This window comes from Tamandua tetradactyla, chromosome 9, assembly GCF_023851605.1.
Source record: "Tamandua tetradactyla isolate mTamTet1 chromosome 9, mTamTet1.pri, whole genome shotgun sequence".
Lineage (NCBI taxonomy): Eukaryota > Metazoa > Chordata > Mammalia > Pilosa > Myrmecophagidae > Tamandua > Tamandua tetradactyla.
Genome location: NC_135335.1, coordinates 113,180,642 through 113,193,639, shown reverse-complemented (window position 1 = coordinate 113,193,639; position 12,998 = coordinate 113,180,642). Strand labels below are relative to the sequence as shown.

The 12,998-nt window shown below is 34.8% G+C and overlaps 2 protein-coding genes across 2 annotated transcripts in view; both read left to right on the top strand.

Annotated features, from left to right (window-relative positions):
• CENPK (centromere protein K) overlaps positions 1-1,266 on the top strand; it is a 161,451-nt gene extending 160,185 nt beyond the window's left edge. Inside the window, exon 10 of the mRNA XM_077117313.1 lies at positions 1,197-1,266. Within this exon, the coding sequence (XP_076973428.1) occupies positions 1,197-1,220 (24 nt within the window). The 3' untranslated portion in view covers positions 1,221-1,266. The remainder of the gene's footprint in view (positions 1-1,196) is intronic.
• A 195-nt stretch (positions 1,267-1,461) lies between these two features.
• The window catches only part of ADAMTS6 (ADAM metallopeptidase with thrombospondin type 1 motif 6), a 361,538-nt gene continuing 350,001 nt past the window's right edge, over positions 1,462-12,998 (top strand). Inside the window, exons 1-2 of the mRNA XM_077117302.1 lie at positions 1,462-1,574; positions 5,363-5,727. Of these exons, the coding sequence (XP_076973417.1) occupies positions 1,478-1,574; positions 5,363-5,727 (462 nt within the window). The 5' untranslated portion in view covers positions 1,462-1,477. The remainder of the gene's footprint in view (positions 1,575-5,362; positions 5,728-12,998) is intronic.

Genomic DNA, 12,998 nt, shown 5'->3' with positions numbered 1-12,998 from the left:
CCATGTAGCTACAGATATTCTTTTATATGCCTGAAGTAATTTTCTTTTAACCACAATTCATTCATACGTTCATTCATTCATTTTTTCAAACAATAAATATATAGTGAATATTTTCTATGTCATAATCCGTATCTATATTAAGGATTTGGGATGAAAATCTTTCTAATATCTTTTGCATACCTCTCTATCTTAATAGTAATTTATCTTATAAAAGTAATTTAACCTTTTGTTTCTGACTGAGGCATAGTATTATGATATAAAATGTTGAGTTACCACACAATTATGCGCACAATAGGAACTGTTAAACTATGTAAGGGCCATTTGCTTCTACCCCAAACTGTAATAATTTGGGCTTTCAAAACTACTTTTCAGTTCCCCCCTCCACCTTTTTTGTCTTTTTTATGCTGTCTGTGAGCTTGTTTCTAGTTCCTTTGTTATTTTCTTCTTCTAATGTTCTGTGTGCTGAGAAATCAGGTGGCTAAATATAATAGGGTTTTATATAAAAAGTGAATACATGGACTCTGAATGTGGTTGTGTGTGGAAAGGAAAGTACACGAGCAAGGCCATGAAACCTGTTGTGATTGCTTAGATGCGTTTTCTTTTTAAAATTCTTTTTCTTCAGTTACCTTCTAGGTGGTTGTAACTGTCTTTGGATTCAAGAGTTACAGTAAATATGGTTCAACTTTTCAGAAGTTTAGTTTATACTACTGAGTACTCACTGGCAGCTGCTAAATATCACATTGTATTTGTAGAACTGCTTTGTCAGAAAAAAATATGTGCCTCGTAAGCAACAAAACAATTTTTGTATTTGAGCATATGAGTATTGAAAAGGTATGTTAAGGAATGGGGTCACATACTGTGATCATGAAGGCAGTTCTTTACTTTTTATTGTTATCAAAAGGAGATTAGCTCCATGTACCCACTCAGTGTTCTTAACGTTTTTTTAAGAAGGAATTTTGATTCCTTCTTTGATTATTAAGTAGATCTGGCACTATCCTCCTAACCATTTAGATTTCTAGTTCTGTGTTTAGTCTTGGGAATGTTTATTTTGACTATAAAGAACAACAGTCATATAATTTAATTATATTAAGGTATTTTGCATTTACGTCCTTCAGCAAGTATTCAGTAATATATAGTAAGTCTGTTGATTCAGGATATGTTTCAGTTAATTTAATTTTTTTGTTTTGTTTTTCTAGGTGAAAATTATGGCAATACTTTAGGAACTTATTAACCTAATGCTTTATTGATGAAAGAATTCACCATCATTTTTTTTTTCATTTTGGATTGAGAAAATGAATTCAGATATAGGAGAAAAAATGGGATGTTGGAAAAAAGTACCAGTTAAAGAGCGGAACATCTAATAACTGATTTTCAAGAAATATTAAAGTAACAAAATTGTTATGTTTCGATTTTGGTATGGTGTTTACTCGCTAGCACATAGGTAGCCCTCTGAAAATTCATCCAGTTCTTCTAAATTATGGAAATTTTGTGGAAGACGCTGACCTGGATTTTGAGCCTCATCATGGCATCATCGGAATTTCATAGTGACTACAGGCTTTCATACAGTTCTCAAGGTAGGATTCCTGCATTTGAAACTGAAAAAAATTACAACCATTAACTTGACAAGGATAGATTCTGGATATTTGGATTAAATGAGTACTTTCTTTGGGATATGTGGTGATAGGAGCATAGGCCAATTGTGTCAGTTCAGTGCCCATTTCATAAATATTAAGGGCTCTAAGAATTTGATTAACTTGTTCTGCTAGTAATTAATGTCCAGTGGATTTTAGAATTGGCTGGTCTTTCTTAGAAGATGATAGACCCCAGGTTTCTTCTTCTGAATCCTAAGCTCATCCAGTTGTTAGGGTTTATGGGCCAAGTCATGTTTAAAGGTAATTCAAAGTTTTTTGCTGGAAAAAAGTAAGAAACCAGACAAATTCAGAGACAGGGCCCTTCCAATAAGTGCCCTACATGAAAATATACTTTTCCAAACTTAAGAATTCTAATATAAGGGCTAGAACCTGGGTAAAGAGTAAGAGTTAGTTGAAAAACATTCATCTTTTAAAATTTTAATCCTTAGATCCCTATAATTATAATTTTAATCTATAGAATTGAGTTTAATATCATAGAAAAGGTATTAACAAAGAAGGTCCTGTGAGTGAATGCCACCTTATTTTCCATGACAGTCTAATCCTCATAGAACTATTGAAAGGCGTACCTTTTGAATCTTCCTTCCATGAATGTAAAGCAACATATCACTTTTTGGTGCTAATGAGCCAGAATTTCAAGGCGATTATAGATTGATGTATATGTCTAAAAGTCAAAGTTTACACAGTGTTTTTCTCAAAGTAGATTGACAAAGCCATGGCATTTAGTACAAGCTCTTGTTTATAAAAACAGAAAGTAGTACTGTTTCTCAATTTACTTCCATTTGGTTATGGTTTCATGGGAGTTTATATTTGTGGGTGAATTCCATATAGAAATAGTGAGGCAGTAGGGAGACATTTGTTTTCCCTCAATAATAAAACTAGGTAAAAGAAGGTATGACTAAAATGCTAGAATAATAATATTTATTAAATGTAAGTAAGGAAACTATTTTTAATAGTCCTCTGAATGTTTAGTTGATGATTTTTAAGCAGTTTTACCTAGATATAATACATATAGCATTATTCACCCATTTAAAGTGTACAATTCCATGATTTTTAGTATATTCACAGAGTTGTGCAACTATCTCTGTAATCAACTGTAGAGCATTTCTACAGAAAGAAACTTTGTACCCATTAGCAGTCATTCCCAAACTCCCTCCAGCTTTCTGCAGATCTAGGCAGCCATTAGTATGATTTATCTTAGAGATTTGTCTTAGATGTTTGGTATAAATGGAATCACATAATATGTGATCTTTTGTGATTGGCTTCTTTCATTTAACATAATAGTAGCATAATGAACTTTGATTATGAAAGCAGTAATTATTAAGGTTCATTCATGTTGTATCATGTGTCAGTACTGTATTTCTTTTTATCACAGAATAATATTCCATTGTGTGGATATACTTCATTTTATTTATCCATTCATCAGTTATTAGTTGATGGACATTTGGGCTGTTTCTCTTTTTTGGCTATTATGAATAATGATGCTATGAACTTTCATGTACAAGTTTTTGTGTAGATATATGTTTTCACTTCTCTTGGGTATATACCTAGGAGTGGAATTGATGGAGCATATATAGTAACTTCAAATAAATGAAATGCCAGACTGTTTTCCAAAGTGACTGCAAAATTTTACATGCCCACTGATTTTTTTTTCATTACAGTGTTATTTATTATACAAAACATTGAACATGATCTGATTGTCCAGCAATAGAGACTTGATTAAATAATTTAGAATAGAATTGAGTACAGCCATTGCAATTATTTTAGCATTGCGATGACATTGGAATGTGCTTAAAAATATTATTTAAATAAAATTAGTTTGCATCAACATATGACCCAATTTTATTTTCTAAATGTGTACATCTGTTTACCAACCTGAAGGAAAATACTAAATTCCCCATAAATATTAGCAGTGATTAGATATATGGTATAGCATATTGGTTAATACTAAGGACTCCGGCCTGCATGCATACAAATAATCCTGGCTCTCCTCTTTGCTAGCCATGACCTTAGGGGAGTTACCTAACCTCTCTCTGCCTCAGTTTCATCTTTGTAAAATGAAGATGGTAAAAAATGTATCTGCTTCATGGGGTTGTTTTGAGGATTAATTTAATTGAGATAGGAAAAGTGCTTAGACTAATGCCTGGTACATAATAAACACTATATAGGTATTATTTTCAGTATTATTCAAATGATGCGATAAAGCTACATGTTCATAGCATGTAGTTTATGAACATGTAGTTTTTTATACTTAGAAAACAGTTCAGTAAATGTTACTTTAAGCCAAAAATGTATTGCATAATTGTTATAATTTTTAAAGCAATTTTCTGGTAAAATAAATGGTATATACAAAAAAGCAATAAATTTCAAACAACATTGTAACAAGTAAGTATAGAACAGAGTTCAGAGTTTGGTATGGGTTACAGTTCTACAACTTTAGGTTTTTTCTTCAAGCTACTCCAAGACACTTAAGACTGAAAGAAATATGAATGTAATGATTTAATAGTCATACTCATTTGTTAAATCCTACCTTCTTTATTTTTTTTTTTTTTTTTTTTTTTAAAGGAAAGACAGAGAGAAGGAAGGAAGGATAGAAGGAAGGAAGAGAGGAAGAAAGGGAAACATCTTTTAAACATTTTCTTGTTTTATTGTATTTTGTTTCTCCGTTTTCGTTACATGGGCTGGGGCCGGGAATCGAACCGAGGTCCTCCGGCATAGCAGGCAAGCACTTTGCCCGCTGAGCCACCGCGGCCCGCCCACCTACCTTCTTTATTATAACTTCTACTCCTCCTTTGATCCTTTTCCTAATCTTAGGGGTAATTGGACTATGCCCATTCTAATTTTTTCATGTTGAAAAGGGGTGTCAGTAATATGGCATAGGGGATGGAACTAATTCATGTTCTTGGAGAGGCTGGCCCCTCTGAATTTCAGGGCTGATCTGGCCTAGGAACCCATCTGGAGAGTGTAGGTTTTGGGGAAGTAATCTTAGTGTGTGAAACTTTTGTAGAATCCCAGGTGAAGCCCTAGGTGTTCTTCAAGGTTAACAGGAATGGTTTGGTTGGGGTTTGGCAAGCCCTGGTAATTTGCAATATCTAGCTGATGCTTGTGTAAGAGTAGCCTTCAGAATAGCCTCTCCACTCCTTTTGAACTCTCTTAGTCACTGATACCTTATTTTGTTACATTTCTTTTTCCTTTTTTGGTCAGGAAGGCCCATTTCCCCTTTTTTGGCCACAATGCCAGTGTTGGGCTCATCCCTACATTCCCACTGATTTTTAAAAAAAAAGTCTGCAAGGCTATATAAATTATGTATAAACTCTTTAAGATAACTCACAGATTTTTATTTGAGCTAAAGTCTATTCTTTTACATATGTATAGTTTTTCACTGTTTTTATTTCAATGTAAAATTTTCAAACTTCCTATAGAATTGAGCCCTTTGACTCACATTTTTAAAATTAAATTTAAAAAAGAAAAACAATCCCTCACTGATCATTTTATTTTAAGGGAGGAAATAATATGGGTGTGGCTAATTCTTAGATTTTAAACTTTTATTCTTTCATTTCTGTTTAATGTAATTTTTTTTTGCCAGTATCTCATATAATGATGCATAATCTTAACCAATATAGTTGTTGTTTATACTGCCACTTTTTTGTTCTGTTAAATTTTCTTTTATTTCATGTGTTTTTTTCTGGATGCTCTTCCTTGTGATTACAAAGAGGAATTCCTGACTTATCTTGAACACTACCAGCTAACTATTCCAATAAGAGTTGATCAAAATGGAGCTTTTCTGAGCTTTACTGTGAAAAATGATAAACACTCAAGGAGAAGACGGAGTATGGACCGTATTGATCCACAGCAGGCAGTATCTAAGTTATTTTTTAAACTTTCAGCCTATGGCAAGCACTTTCACCTAAACTTGACTCTCAACACAGATTTTGTGTCCAAACATTTTACAGTAGAATACTGGGGGAAAGATGGACCCCAGTGGAAACATGATTTTTTAGACAACTGTCATTACACAGGATACTTGCAAGATCAACAGAGTACAACTAAAGTGGCTTTAAGCAACTGTGTTGGATTGGTAAGTAGATACTATATTTTAAATTTCAAATGGGAAATAAATTCTTAATGGAATATGTTTCCTTGGATTAAAAACATATTTATAGATGGCTTAAATTTTTTTTGTTGTTATTTCTGCTTTCAGTTTGATAGTCTTTTAAATGATAGACTTTTCAAAGTAATAACAGCTTATAAAACTGTATATTAATAATAGAGAAATGAATGAAATGTCAGGTTTCCCTATAGACTTAAGATTTTCTGTTCAAATGAGATATCTTTTATGCATAAGTAAAACTCAGTCGTTGCTAAAGAATTTAAGGGTGTATAACACTGATGGCCTGTTTAGGTTCTTTCTATAATATGTTTCTCTCGTAGCTAATATAGCTTAAATTACTGTTGACCTACTTATAATACAAGTTCTTGATAATTGAAGAAAAATCATCTATATCGAAGTCTCTTCTTTATGAAATAATATTTCCCCACTTTCATATGTATATCGATGATAAATCTTCTTTTACTTAGAGTGCAGGGTATATGCTGGGCGTTTAGTCCATTCTACCCTATTAGTAAGTACAGTTCAAAGTTGCACATAGTAATAGCTGCAGAACAAAGCATATTTCCATGCTTCTTCTTCTGCTTTTGCCCTGTTCAGGCTAATGTATGTGTTCCACTAAAGCTTTACCATGGTAAAAAGGTCAAATATTTTGATGTCCTAGTCATATCTTCAGAAACGTTTTTTCCGTTACTCTTATAAACCTGTATCTTCATTCATACCTCAGTATTAAAATACTGCATAGTTAAGTTAGTTTTAAATAAGTACTAAATTTGAAAGGAATATCAAGAAATACAATAGGAGGGAAATGTTCACTATAGGTATAAATATAAAAATTTGTTCAGATTGTCCATTTTTTATAGCTGTTAAATAAAGTGAACCAAAATAATAACTTGATCTTAAATATTTACAGCTTAATTCCAATAAATAAACACATTGTCACTGTTTTCTTTCTCTGTAAGCAGTGTTAAGACTTCACATGCAGAATAGATTTACCTTTTTGAATAAAATTTTTCAATCTAAATCTCTGCTTTAAAACTTCTCATATGTTAGAGTGCCACTTGTTATTAAGTAAAAAAATACTTTTCATAACCATTGGTTAAGTTCTTTAAGATTGGCATTAGCATTAACTATGCCAATTAATAGTTTTAACAGGGCAGTGAAATGAAGATTTGTGTTTTAGAAGAAAATGTTTTCATTGTGAGATTGGAGATTGGAGAAGTAATTGGAAAAGTAATTGGAGATAGGAAGATGAGTTAGGACATGGAGAAGATAATGAGGACCTACAAAAAGATAATTTTACTGGGAATGGAGAAATAGAATAAATTTGAGCTGCATTTTGGTGAGAAATGTAGAGGATTTGTGTACTATTCATGTTTTCTTCTCTGATTTGTATTATAAATCATAGTACATAGTAAGTATTTAATGTATATATATATTTTAATTTTTATCAATTAAAAAAAATTACAAGAAAGAAACAAACATTCCCAACACATGCTCATTCTGCTCTACACATACACTTAGCAATTCACAATATCATTACATAGTTGCATATTCATCATCATGATCATATCTCAGAACATTTGCATCAATTCAGAAAAAGAAATAAAAAGACAACAGAAAAATAAAATGAAAACAGGAAAAAAAAAATTTACATACCATACCCCTTACCCCTCCCTTTCATCGATCACTAGCATTTAAACTAAATTTATTTTAACATTTGTTCCCCCTATTATTTACTTTTATTCCATATGCTCTACTCATCTGTCAACAAGGTAGATAAAAGGAGCATAAGACACAAGGTTTTCACAATCACACAGTCACATTGTGACAGCTGTATCATTATTCAATCATCATCAAGAAACATGGCTACTGGAACACAGCTCTACATTTTTAGGCAGTTCCCTCCAGCCTCTCCATTACATCTTGGATAACAAGGTGATATCTACTTAATGCGTAAAAATAACGTCCAGGATAACCTCTTGACTCTGGAATCTCTCAGCCATTGACATTTTGTCTCATTTCACTCTTCCCCCTTTTGGTCGAGAAGGTTTTCTCAATCCCTTGATGCTGGGTCTCAGCTCATTCTAAAGTTTTTCTCAAACCCTTGATGCTGAATCTCAGTTCATTCTGGGATTTCTATCCCATGTTACCAGGAAGATCCACATCCCTGGGAGTCATGTCCCACATAGACAGGGGGAGGGTGGTGAGTTTTCTTGCTGTGTTGGCTGGAGACAGAGGCCACATCTGAGCAACAAAGGAGATTCTCTTGGGGGTGACTCTTAGGCCTAATTTTAAGTAGGCTTGACCTATCCTTTGTGGGGTTAAGTTTCATATGAATAAACCCCAAGACTGGGGGCTCAGCCTGTAACCTTGGCCATCCACACTTCTTGTGAGAATATCAAGAATTCAACTTGGGGAAGTTGAGTTTTCCACCGTTCTCACCATTCCCCCAAGGGCAATTTGCAAATACTTTTCCACTCACTGATCAAATCACTCTGGGATTCATCAGGGCATCACCTGGCAAACCAACAAAATCTCATGTCCTACTTGAGATTCCAAGTACTTATGATGTTCAATCAAACTATCTACATAAGTTGTATTAGGAAATGCACTAGTCAAAATATAAATTTTGTAACAAATAAACATTTTCTGCTTTAGTCTCACACATAAGGTGATGTTTTAAAATATTAATTACCATCTATTTTCAGCACCCTGTAGTAATGGCATTCCTTGTTCTTCCTCATGCAAAAACATTTTTTAAATTTGTACATTTAGTCACTGTTATTATATACCCTAGGCATTCCTAGATTATACCATCTCAATCTTTGTTGCCTATCTTCCTTTTTTTTTTTTTTTTTTTTTTTTTTTTTTTTTTAAAGGAAAGACAGAGAGAAGGAAGGAAGGATAGAAGGAAGGAAGGAAGGAAGACATTTTTAAACATTTTCTTGTTTTATTGTATTCTGTTTCTCCGTTTTTGTTACATGGGCTGGGGCCGGGAATCGAACCGAGGTCCTCCGGCATAGCAGGCAAGCACTTTGCCCGCTGAGCCACCGCGGCCCGCCCTCTTCCTTTTTTATTTCATTTGTGCCCCCAGCCCTCCTCCCTCTATCATTCTCACATGCAGCTTCATTCAGTGTTTTAACATAATTGTATTACAGTTAGGTAGCATTGTGCTGTCCATTTCTGAGTTTTTACATTCAGTCCTGTTGCACAATCTGTATCCCTTCAGCTCCAATTACCCAGTATCTTACCCTATTTCTATCTCCTGATGGTCTCTGTTACCAATGAAATATTCCAAGTTTATTCACTGATGTCAGTTCGTATCAGTGAGACCATACAGTATTTGTCCTTTTGTTTCTGGCTAATCACACTCAGCATAATGTCCTTAAGGTCCATTCATGTTGTTACATACTTCATAACTTTATTCTGTCTTACAGCTGCATAATATTCCATCTTATATAAATGCCACAGTTTGTCTAGCCACTCATCTGTTGATGGACATTTTGGCTGTTTCCATCTCTTGGTAGTTGTAAATAATGCTGCTATAAACATTGGTGTGCAAATGTCCATTTGTGTCCTTTCCCTCATGTCCTTTAAGTAGAGACAGCATATAGTTGGGTCCTGTTTTTTAATCCACTCTGCCAGACTATGTCTTTTGATTGGGGAATTTAATCCATTAACATTCAGTGATATTACTGCATGGGTAGTACTTTCTTCTACTATTTTGCCTTCTGGATTTTATATGTCATATCTAATTTTCTTTCTTTTTACCTTTACTCATAGTCTTCCTTTCTACACTCTTCTCCACACCTCTCTCTTCTGTCTTCATATCTGTCTCTAGTGCTCCCTTTAATATTTCTTGCAGAGGAGAATTTTTCAGTTCTTGTTTTCTTGCTTCTTGCCCTGCTTGTATGGTACCCTTTCCCCCCCAACCCTTAGGAGGGTCTACTTAGGTATTATAGACCCCAGCCAGATTTTCCCTGACCAAACTGGCCTCCTATCAGGAGGAAAGAGTCACCTGCGCCGGTTTTCCCTGAGGGTGAGACCCAGCAGGTTGAAAGACTTTCCTGTGAAGTCTCTGGACTCTGTTTTTCTTATCCTGCCCAGTATGTGGCACTTGTCTGACTGCAGGTCCCACCAGCATAAGATGGTAGGGTACCTTTAACTTTGGCAGACTCTCCCTGCTGGGGGTATGGTGAAGACAGAGGAGAGGTTTTAGGCTGGTTTTAATGGCTTCAAATTACCAAGCCCTGGTGTCTGAATTCCGTGATGGAGGGATTCCACCTGAGTTGGGCTTCACCCCTCCCCTGGGAAAGGTACAGGCTCCAGACAAGCCCCCAAACAAGCTCAGTTCTGCCTATGCCTGGGTAGTTACAGCCTGAGAAGTCCTGCCACTATATCCAAAGACAGTCAAGCCTTTGTAGAAACACAGCCACAAAAACCTCTGTTTCCTTCTTTTTTTTTTTTTCACCTTTTTCACCCCTTGGCAGCAGTGCAAAAATGAGCAACTTCCGCTTTGACCAGGTTCACCTGAGCTGGGGGCCTAGTTTTAGTAGTCAGAATTTGTTAATTAATTCCACAATTAGCGTTTGATTGTGCTCAGTCCCTGCTGCTGGTAAAGTTCCTTTCCTTTCCCCTCTGGGAAGCATCCTGTTGGGGAGGGGCACCAGCTGCCGCAGCTTTGGGAACTCACGGTTCTGGGGGGGCTCACAGCTGGTCCAGCTGGTCCAGACTGGGGTACGCTGTGTGTCTGGTCACTGATGTGGCCCCAGGAGCTGTTCTGTACTTTTTCTGGTTATTTAGTAGTTGTTCTGGAGGAAGAACTAAAATGCACACATTGTTAAGCCGCCATCTTGACCCGGAAGTGCATATATAATTTCAGTGAAATAGAATTGAACTGAATGTGGGATGCAGGAGAGAAAGTGGGTGAAGATGAGTAAGGTTTCTCTTTTGTATGAGGGTTTATATGAATGTTATTAGCTGAGAAAAGAGATGCCAGAGGAGGCTGGACTGGGAGAAAGATGAAAAAAATGATTTGACAGAGTAAATGCAAAGAATCTGAAGAAATAAAGGCTGAAGATATGTATATGGCATTTGGGAAATAGAACTCTTAGATTTAGGAAAGAATTCAAGTCTGGAAACAATTGATTCGAGATGCTTTAGTGTAGGTGTGTGTGTATGAAATTGTGAAATGTTTGGTGAATCAAAAGTGAGAATAAGATTGAAAATGGATTCTCTTCTTTATTCAGGGAGTTAGTGTAGTCATCTTTCTATTCTTCATCACCAAAACGTTCTGTCTCTTGTTCTCTTTCCCTCTGTTTATTAACACCTTTCTGTTTTAATTTGCTTCCTACTGAAACTGCATGGTCCCTGTGAACTTTGGTAACTTGATTCATGTGTGGTCTGTATATTTGTCCACTAAAGTAACTAGTTCCCCTTGGCAATTAATAAGGAATTTGTGAGCAGATATTTTGAGATTGTGTAGATGTTTGGCTCCTCATCACACTTTACCCATTAGTTTTAGTAGCCTACACCATTCTTATTTTGTACTGTTGCATTTTTTTAATCAAAGGAATTATGTAAAGAAATGTTTAAAAATCCCATTTTCCAAAGACTACCACTTCTGTTTTTAAGTTTTCTGTGTAAATGCTTTTCCATTCAGAGTTCATTAGTGTTTTCTGATCACATTTCCTCATCTGTGGTTTGTGTTACAACTCTTGCAGTGTTCCAAGGACAAATCTCCTAACATCACAGTCTACCAGTTGTTCAAAATAGTGTCACATTTTAGTTTGCTTTATATTGGACCATGACTTTCTTATCGAAATTTTATTTTTCTAATTATTTTCATTAAGAGAAAAAAATAAGCTTTCTTTCTCAAGCGATCAGAATTACCCAGCTCCTTCGTCCTTATGCCCATTGTTGGAACACATTTCATTCTTCTTGGAGGCATTTTTCTTAGTGCCCACTGTAATTAATTTCTTGAGTTACTGTACAGCTCATCTTGAGATTTTTTCCCCCTTGATTTGTTCCACATCTTTTTTCCCCCTTAATTTACATCCTGCATTTGTTGAAGAACATCTTCAAATAATTACCTCAGAATAGGTCTCTGAGAAATAAAATTTCTGAGTTCTTGACTATTTGAAAGTGGCTTTATGTTGCCTTCATGTTTGATTAATAATTTGCTGAATATATAATTCTAGGTTCAGAAGTTATTTTCCCTCAAAAACTTGGGTGATAGAATTGGGAAAGGATTATATGGGCATCGTATTTCTCTATAAGGCTTTACATCTTAAAAAAAGAAAAAAGATCTTTAGATCTTTAAAAATTAATATTGATTCGTTCCTTGTGGCAGGTAGAAGTTGCTACCAGTATGATTCTTGTGCTCTTATTCTTAAAAGTTTTTCCTCCGTAGATACTTATATGTTCTTCTCTTTGTCTTACCTTTTCAGAAATCTTATAATAGTGTGGCTATATTTGTGATTTTTTTCTTCTCCTTGCTTGGTATGGATGAGTGCTTTCAATTTAAAGACTCTCCTTCAGGCTAGGGAATTTTCTTATTTTAAGGTGTCTCTTTTAAAATTTTTTTCTATTTGTTTTTTTCTATTCCCCTTGCTTTCTATTTCTGGAATTGATTCTTTGTTTCTCTTATTTTTCTCTTTTTTACCCTTTTGTTATAGTTCTATGAGATTTCCCCTACTTTGTCTTCTTTTCCTTCAACTAATTTTAAAATTATGCCAGCCATATTTCTAATTATCAAGGGATCTTTCCTTTTTTCCTGATTATTCCTTTTTCCTTACATTATGTTCTTCTTTTATGAATAAATGATTTCTTCAATCCCTCTGAAGATACTAGTGATCATATAGCCAATTAGACAAATTAAGTGATCCTGTTAAACATTTTTTTCATTTTGTTATGCCTACAATTGCCCCTCTACTATTCATTCATCAAATACTTATAAGTACCTACCGTATACCAGGCACTGTTCTAGGTGCTGGGAGTACAATAGTGAATGAAACAAAAATCCCTACCATTGTGGAGCTTGCATTCTTATGGAGGAGGCACACCATTAATAACAGAAATAATAAAGATCATGGTATGTTGGATAGTGATGTGCTAAGAAGAAAAAATTTAATAAGACCCTAAAGAAAATGACAAAGGAAATGCTGACATCAGAGGCATGAGATTTCCAGGTGGAAATGTGCAGTTTTGAAGGTTCTGAGCTGAGGGTGTTTGAAGAA